The 8,811-nt window shown below is 46.5% G+C and overlaps 2 protein-coding genes across 2 annotated transcripts in view; one reads left to right on the forward strand and one right to left on the reverse strand.

Annotated features, from left to right (window-relative positions):
- Positions 1-8,811, reverse strand: part of LOC123499599 (protein LMBR1L-like) — a 37,297-nt gene that overhangs the window by 8,510 nt on the left and 19,976 nt on the right. Inside the window, exon 5 of the mRNA XM_045247867.1 lies at positions 8,522-8,651. Within this exon, the coding sequence (XP_045103802.1) occupies positions 8,522-8,651 (130 nt within the window). The remainder of the gene's footprint in view (positions 1-8,521; positions 8,652-8,811) is intronic.
- LOC123499613 lies at positions 1,918-6,821 on the forward strand. The gene is made up of 5 exons (XM_045247902.1): positions 1,918-2,694; positions 4,490-4,703; positions 5,090-5,241; positions 5,907-6,074; positions 6,481-6,821. The coding sequence occupies exons 1-5, from the start codon at positions 2,536-2,538 to the stop codon at positions 6,694-6,696; spliced, it is 909 nt and encodes a 302-aa protein (XP_045103837.1). The 5' UTR covers positions 1,918-2,535; the 3' UTR covers positions 6,697-6,821.

The raw sequence follows: 8,811 nt of genomic DNA on the forward strand, positions 1-8,811 counted from the left end.
ACAGAGATGAATGGCAGGATTTTCAAGTGTGTTTCTCCAGTTAATAATGTAGAGATTTTGTCACTCTGCCTCTAGAACCGTAAAAATACTAAAAAAAAAAACCTCGTGTAAATTTAAATGAACCCTCTTGAAATAGTGGAGCTGAAGCGAAATGTTTGAGAATACAAGCTTTACTATTGTTATCTTCAACTTATTATTTCCTCTCTCTCTCTCTCTCTTTCTCCCTCCCTTATGAAGTAGGGGAAGCTGGCTAAGGGAAAAAAAAAAACGGCCCACTTGATTGCCAGTTCCCTAGAAGCTTAAGAGAGTCTGTCCCGTGCATCGCCAAACAACAAACAACCCTTGGACATTTTATTTACTTATCTATCTATTTATTTATCTGTTGTATCTCTCATCACTCTTTCTGAAACTGCCTGAGCGGTAAACCTCACGCCTCCTATCACCATTCACCGCCCCGCGTCCCGGAACAACAAAGGAACGCCCAGAAAAATGTAACTCACACTACGCCACTCAATAGATAAACAAACCTAGATACAGATATTTCAATGACCACTAAAAGGCAGCACATCACTAAAATAAGAAAAGAAACAATGTCATATGAAAGTATTAAATAGTCTATAATGAATTCCAAACACACACACGAGTTCTGGTGATGAATTTGGCAAGATTTCTAGTTCATCACCAAGGAAAACGGTCTTGACAACTCTGCTCGTCGTTTTGGGGACTTGAATAATTGTCGCGGTGAAAGTAAAACACACATCTTACCCGTATACAGTGTTCTTATGTAGGGGAAAGGAAGAGGGAGAGGAAGAGGAAGAGGGAGAGGGTGAGGGTGAACGAGAGGGAGAGGAAAAAGGAAGAAGAGGAAGAGAAAGAGGGAGAGGGAGAGGAAGAAGAATAGAAAGAAGAGAGAAAGAGAAAAGGAAGAGGAAGAGGAAGAGGGAGAGAGAGAGAGAGAGAGAAGAAGAAGAAGAAGAAGAAGAAGAAGAAGAAGAAGAAGAAGAAGAAGAAGAAGAAGAAGAAGAAGAAGAAGAAGAAGAAGAAGAAGAAGAAGAAGAAGAAGAAGAAGAAGAAGAAGAAGAAGAAGAAGAAGAAGAAGAAGAAGAAGAAGAAGAAGAAGAAGAAGAAGAAGAAGAAGAAGAAGAAGAAGAAGAAGAGGAGGAAAGGAAAGGAGGGGAGAGAAGAGAGGGAAAGGGAGGGAAGGGAGGGGATTAAGTTAACGGTATGTGACATAGACCTATAAAAAAAGCCAGCTCTCTCTCTCTCTCTCTCTCTCTCTCTCTCTCTCTCTCTGATATTTTTCCTTTTATATAATGAGAGAGAGAGAGAGAGAGAGAGAGAGAGAGAGAGAGAGAGAGAGAGAGAGAGAGAGAGAGAGAGAGAGAGAGAGAGAGAGAGAATCACCTATCATCTTCCTCCCTCTCTCAATTTTCACGAGTCATGACAATTTACAACCATGTAGAAACAAGTCATTCTCCCCCCCACCTCTTTCCACCTCCACCCCCACCCCCCAATAGTCACCCCTAATACACCCCAAAACTGTACTATCACCCCATCCTCCTTCACTCTTGTCATCCTAATTCATCCCTCTATCTTTCGTTCACCCTTATGTCACCCCTTTCTCTTCGTCACCCCAATTCACCCCTACACTAACACACTCAAATGTCACCCCTTTCCTTCTGTCCCCCCAATGCACCCCTCTCCTATATTTCTCTCACCCTATTTCCTTCGTCACTCTAAATACAACCTCTCGCCGTTCCTCCTTCAGACCAAGAGCACCACACCTTCCCTTCCCTTCCTGTAGTCAGCCCCCACATATGTAGCACCTCCCGTTACCTCCCCCTCCCCCTTGCATCACGCGTCACACCTTTCTCCATTCTCACACACACACACACACACACACACCATGGCCTCAGTCTTTCTCCAGGTGTCAACCATAACACACACACGGAAACGCACTCAAAACCCTCATGTGTGCACTCTAAAAACACACACACACACACACACACACACACACACACACACACACACACACACACACACACACCATGGCCTCAGTGCCTCGTTTACCCACTGTGTGTTTCTGTTTGGGCATGGTGACTCTAATGGTTCATCTTATGCTCACCACAACTCCACTCACTCCCACGCCGCGCCCATTGCCCCAAATACCAGCCGGACAACAACAACAACAACAAGAGAACCACCACCACCACTACTACTACTTCTCTCAACTTAAACAATAGCACCACCACCACCACCACCAGCAACAGTATAAGCACCACCGTTACCACAAACAACAACAACAGCAGGAACAACAGGAACAATGGCAACCAAGGAAAAACACCCTCAGGAGGAAAGGAAACTCGGAATTTTTATGAGACTGGCGATGTCGGTGACGGGAGCGATGGAGGAGGAAAAGGAGGAGGAGGAGGAGGAGGAGGAGGAGGAGGAGGAGGAGGAGGAGGAAGACAGAGTAATAGCGGGGTGCATCAAAAAACTGCTTTCTCGTCCAGCGTGAAGCAACAAGAGTGTCAAATGAGAGTGAATCTGTCCCCTTGTCCCTGTCAGCGTAATGTGACAGCCACCCTGCCCAGCTGTCCTAGTGCAGGGGTGGCAGGGGTGGCTAGTGTCAAGGACGCTTTGGGGGAGTCCACGTGCAGCGACTGGGCCACAGCGAGGGGCGGCAACCAGCGGGTGAGTGGCGGCTTGCGTGACTCCCGGTAACTCCCAAGGCACATCCTGACTACTTTTCGGCTTTAGTTCAACTGTCACGGATTTGCAAAGGGAGTTTCTACGGTTCTACTGGCAGATTAACAAGATTTCTATACTATTAGGAGGCTTTCAAAGTGTTCTAGTTGGACAGTCACGGGTTTACAAGGGTGTTTTCACGGTTCTATTGACAGATTAGTAAGATTTCTATATCATTAGCAGGTTTTGAAAATGTTGTATGAATGTCACGGGTTTTCAAGGGAGTTTTTAAGGTTCCATTGGCAGATTAATAAGATGTTTGCATCATTAGGAGGCTTTTAAAAGGATCTAGTCGAACTGTCACGGGTTTTCAAGGGTGTTTTTACAGTTCTATTGAAAGATTAACAAGATTTCTGTATTATTAGCAGGTTTTAGAAGGCTGTATGACTGTCACGGGTTTTAAGGGTGTCTACGGTTCTATTGGCAGATTAACAAGATTTCAATATCACTACCTTCAGAAATACCCTTAAGAATTTGAATTATCACCTTTATTAGCGAGAGAGGAGCGCGTTTCTGATGTTTGTACCCTAAACGCGCACTTCCTTGCTTGCGTCTATCTGTCCGTCTGTCTGTTTACTTACGCATCTGTGTCACGTTTGAGTGTGTGTGTCTGTCTGTCTGTCTGTCCTGTTGCTTCTTATCGCTTCCTGTCCGTCTTTCCCCGCCACGTGTATGTCTGTCTTTCCCTGCGCTTCTCTGGTCTTTAAAGGGCTAACACTGGCGCCGCCTCTGCCTGCCTGTGTGTCTGTCTGTCTGTTTATCGTCCTTCTTTATCGCCTCCTGTCCGTCTTTCCCCGCCACGTGTATGTCTGTCTGTTTCCCTGCCCCTCTCTGTCTGGTCTTTAAAGGGCTAACACTGCCGCCGCCACTGCCGTCTCTACCACCTGCTGCTGCCTTCATGCCTCTTTGCCACCTGCTGCCACTACTGCTGTTGATGCAAGCTGATTTCTGCTTTTTTTTTTTTTCACGCGTCTCTCTGCGCTCTTCATCTTTATCATGTTTTTATTTTTCTCTTGTTTAGTTTTTCATTTTCTAAGTTTAGCTGCTCTGTTCTCATTTCTGCCTTATTTTGTTATTCCCTTGTTCTTCTTTTCTTTATCTGTTCTTTTTCTTTTCCTTACATGCTTTTTCTCGTATTGTTCTCTCTTTCTCTCTCTCTCTTCTCCTTCACTGTTCCCTGTTCTCAATTATCTTCAATTTCATCTTTTTTTTCCATTCTCCTTTATGTTATCTCTTCTAATGTTCTTTTCTTTTCACTGTTTATCGCTTTTTCTCTTTCTCTCTCTCTCTTTGTTCATTTTTCCTTCACACTGTTCCCTGTTCTCAATTCTCTTCAGTTCGTTCGCTTTTTTTCCCTTCTCTGTTATGTTTTCCTGTTTTCTGTTTTGCCTTCTGTTCTTGTTTTCCATGCTGTTTCTCTCTCTCTCTCTCTCTCTCTCTCTCTCTTGGTGACATTATTACCATCGTCAATATTTCCACGGTAGTATTGAGAGTGGAGACAGTTATACCCCCCCCTGTCTCTTCCTTTCCACCCCCCCCCATCCTAATGATCAGCAAACTAAGACGCCACGCCACACTGCCTCATCATCACATGCACCGGAAGGGAGGAGGAGGAGGAGGAGGAGGAGGAGGAGGAGGAGGGATTTAATAAGATACATTTCCACACATTACTCTCCAACCCAACCCAACCCAACCTAACCCAATTTAAACCTACACAAACCTATTTTTTTTTTTCCCTCAGGTGATTAGCTACAGCCTATTCGGAGCCTTCCCCAGTGCCTACCATCGGGGCATAGAGGAACTCGCAGGGGAGGTCCACAAAGCGTACCCTGGGTGGACAATGAGGGTGTACCACGCTCTTAATCTGTCCAGAGAGGCGGAGAGGGCGTGGCTGTGTGTCTTGGCTTGTCAACACCCACACCTCGATTTTTGTCACGTTGCTAATCTGTCAGGTGGTAAGTTTTTTTTTTTTTGTTTACTCTCTCTCTCTCTCTCTCTCTCTCTCTCTCTCTCTCTCTGGCCTCACCTCCTCCCTCTTCTCTTCCAGTCTTTCCTCTCACTCCCTCACTTTCTCCTTCCTCCTTTCTCTCACGCTCTCTTCCTCTTCCCTCAAATTTCCTGCCCTCACTCCTCCTTCACCTCTTCTTCCAGTCTTTACTCACTCTCCTTCCTCCTCCCTCATGTTTCCTGCCCTCACTCCCTCACTCTTTCCTTCCAGTACCTCCCCTCACTCCCTCCTTCATGTCCTTAACCTAACTGAAACTAACCTAACCTACTCTAACTTCACCTAACCTAACCAAGCCTAGTCTAACCTAACTTGACCTGACCTCTAATGTGACAGGCGTGGGTGACATCAGGGACACAGTGGGGTCAGTGTGGCGGGCGGCAGTGCTTGGTGACGCCCTGGTGACACGCTACATGATACGTGATGCAGACGCGCCAATCCTCGCTAGGGAAGTGCACGCCGTGAGGGAATGGCTCTCGTCTGGCAAGGTGGGTGAGGGAGGAGGGGTGAAGGACGGGAGGGGTGAGGAAGGAGAGATGGAGAAAGAGTGAGAAGAAGGGGAGGGGATGAAGCAGGAGAGAGAAGGAAGAGGATGGAGGAAGGATGAGGGAGGAAAGACGATGGAGGAAGAATGAGGAAGGAGAGGAGTGAGGGAGAAGAGGAGAAAGAGTGAGGGAGGAAAGAGGAAGAGGGAAGAGTGAAGGAGAGATGAAGGAGGGGTAAGAGAGGAGATAAAGGAGGAAGAGTGAGGAATGAAGGAAAGGAAGGAGAGGAAGAAGACGTGGAGAGAGAAGGAATAAGGAATGAGGAAGGAGGGGGATGAAGGAAGAGAGAGGGATGCACACCTTAAGCCAGTAATCCTCACTATTTCAACATGATATTTTAGACTCCACAAGCTATATCACAAGTTACCATTCACACTGGCACTGGGTAACAAGAGGCAGAGTGACTCAAGAACGTGAAACAATAACAAAACATGAAAAATAACAACCAAACTAATTCTTTTTCTATCTTTCTCATCCACTAAACATCCACACTCTTCCTTCTCTCCTTCCCCTCCACTTAAATAACCTCTCCCCCTGTCCACTTCCTGTCCTTCTGCCCCCCCTCCACCACACCCTGCCACTTCTGACCCCCTCCCGACCCCTTGCAGTGCTTCCATGTGATGCGAGACAGCCCCCACCACGACCAAGCAGTGATGGCGGGGCTGTGGGGCGGCTGTGGTGACTGGCAAGCCTCAGCACTGCCCAGACTGAGAGACCAGCTGTTTAAATGGTCTCCCAAACGTGCACCGCCCTCCGTGGATCAGCTCTATATCAATGTATGTGTGTGTGTGTGTGTGTGTGTGTGTGTGTGTGTGTGTGTGTGAAGGGTCAATGTACTCGCTTTTCTACGCATGTGTATAGATAAGCAGATACGCACGCGAACACACACACACACACACACACAAGACGCGATACAGTGTGGATGACATTGGACGTTCGATAAATTCTCTCTCTCTCTCTCTCTCTCTCTCTCTCTCTCTCTCTCTCTCTCTCTCTCTCTCTCTCTCTCTCTCTCTCAATCAATCAACCTTCCTCCTCCTCTTCTCTATCCCACACTCAGCCTTCTTTCCTTCACCATACCTCCCTTCTCCTCCTCCTCCTCCTCTTCCTCTCACTCACTCACCCCTCCTCTTCCTCCTCCTCCTCCAGTCACTCATCCCCCCCCTCCTCCTCCTCCTATAGATGCTCCTATGGCCGCTAATACGAAGGAACCTCACAGCTCATGACTCCTACCACTGCGCCTCCTTCACCGCCACCCGCGCCTTCCCCACCAGGAGGAAAGGGCGTGACTTCGTGGGGATGCGCTCTTTCCGCCCCGCCCACGCCCTAGATGCCCTGTCCACGCCCTGCCCCGCCCCCTGCAGACCCCCACAGCATAAGAACTGGGAGTACTGTTGACGAAGGCGGTGACGGAGACAGAGACAGACATAGATAGATAGATAGACAGACAGACAGACAGACAGACAGAAAGAAGGTTACAACACAAACGTTATTTATTGAAATGTTTCGAATCTTAATAAAAAAAAGTTCATAAAAATAATTTGGTCTTGTATTTTCCTTGTACGCACGCACGCACACGCACACGCACGTACACACACACACACACACTGGATGTCTCCTTACTGTTACTGTGAGGAGGAGGAGGAGGAGGAGGAGGAGGAGGAGGAGAAGAAGAAGAAGAAGAAGAAGAAGAAGAAGAAGAAGAAGAAGAAGAAGAAGAAGAAGAAGAAGAAGAAGAAGAAGAAGAAGAAGAAGAAGAAGAAGAAGAAGAAGAAGAAGAAGAAGAAGAAGAAGAAGAAGAAGAAGAAGAAGAAGAAGAAGAAGAAGAAGAAGAAGAACAAGAAGAAGAACAAGAAGAAGAAGAACAAGAAGAAGAAGAACAAGAAGAAGAAGAAGAAGAAGAAGAACAAGAACAACAAGAACAACAACAACAACGAGGAGGAGGAGGAGGAGGAGGAAAAATGGAAATAAACAAAAAGATAAGATCATTTTCACACATCCCTCTCTTCTTCCTTCCTTCCTTCCTTCCTTCTTTTCTTCTTTCTCTTCCCTTCTCTACTCCTTCCTTCCCTTCCTTTCCCATCTCCACTCCTTATCTTATCTTTCTTTATCATTTCCTTGGTTTCCTTGTTCTCTCCTTCATCATCCCCTTTCACATCCATCACACACACACACACACACACACACATCTCTCTCTCTCTCTCTCCCTCCTCTTCCTCTTCCTCCTCCTCCTCCTCCTCCTCCTTCCTAAAACAAAGGATACAAAATTGCAGGATAAATGTCAAGAAATGCTCCTGAAATGTTGAGAGAGAGAGAGAGAGAGAGAGAGAGAGAGAGAGAGAGAGAGAGAGAGAGAGAGAGAGAGAGAGAGAGAGAATTTTGGTCACAGGAAGGAAATACAGAAGCGGGCAGAGAGTTCCAGAGTTTACCAGAGAGAGAGAGAGAGAGAGAGAGAGAGAGAGAGCAGACAAGGAATTCCGGAGTTTATTAGAAAGACAAGTGGGAATAAGTGTTTTGGCCACAGACATTCACAGAAAATAGGACACACAGAAGCAGGAAGAGAATTTAAGAGTTTACCAGAGAAAAGAGTGAGTGAGAAGAGTTTTGGCCACAGAAAGGAGGAAATATACAAGCAGAGAGAGAGTTTTGGACACAGGATGAAGGAAACAAAGAAGCAAGGAACATTTTGGCCACAGAAAGCCACAGAAAGGAGAAAACACAGAACCAGGAAAAGTTTTAGACCACAGAAGTCACAGGAAGGAGGAAACACAGAAACAGGCAGAATTTTGGCCACAGGAAGTCACAGGAAGAAAGAAAACACAGAAGCAGGAAAAGTTTCAGGCCACAGGAAACACCACAGGAAGCTTTGGCCACAGGAAGCCACAGGAAGCAGGATACACAGAAGCAAGTTTCAGGCCACAGAAACCCACAGGAAGAAGGAAACACAGAAACAGGCAGAGATTTGGCCACAGGAAGTCACAGGAAGGAAGAAAACACAGAAGCAGGGAAAGTTTCAGGCCACAGAAAGTCACAGGAAGGAGAAAACACAGAAGCAGGGAAAGTTTCAGGCCACAGAAAGTCACAGGAAGGAGGAAACACAAAAGCAGAGAGAGTTTTGGCCACAGGAAGCCACAGAAAGAAGGAAACACAGAAGCAAGGAAAGTTTTCACATTTACCCTAGAGAAGAACAAGTGACAATACGAGGTGAGGCCAGCATACTCACCAATCATCTGTGTGAGCCCCTCCTCTTGGTAGTACCCCAGCAGGAGGGAGATGATGACAGCCACGCCCAGCACCAGCACCACCAGCAACACCAACACCACCACTGTCTCCACCACACGCGCGCGAAGACCCTGCAAAGCCACCACAAAGGACAGGTGTTAGGAATAAACCAGACTGAATATATAGGAGCAGTGAGAGTATTTCTGTAAAAGTAACAAATTATAAGCCAAATCTGAGGGATGGGAGTTGATGGGATGAAGATAAGGTGATGGTTCTTGTAATAGTGAAATA

This window comes from Portunus trituberculatus, chromosome 8 (assembly GCF_017591435.1).
Source record: "Portunus trituberculatus isolate SZX2019 chromosome 8, ASM1759143v1, whole genome shotgun sequence".
Taxonomy (NCBI): Eukaryota; Metazoa; Arthropoda; class Malacostraca; order Decapoda; family Portunidae; genus Portunus; species Portunus trituberculatus.

Bases quoted from the DNA above. Each gene is read 5' to 3' on its own strand.
- LOC123499613 (XM_045247902.1), top strand. From the start codon at position 2,536: ATGAGAGTGAATCTGTCCCCTTGTCCCTGTCAGCGTAATGTGACAGCC. The intron at 2,695-4,489 runs GTGAGTGGCGGC...TTTTTCCCTCAG, and splicing joins CGAGGGGCGGCAACCAGCGG to GTGATTAGCTACAGCCTATT. The intron at 4,704-5,089 runs GTAAGTTTTTTT...CTAATGTGACAG, and splicing joins CGTTGCTAATCTGTCAGGTG to GCGTGGGTGACATCAGGGAC.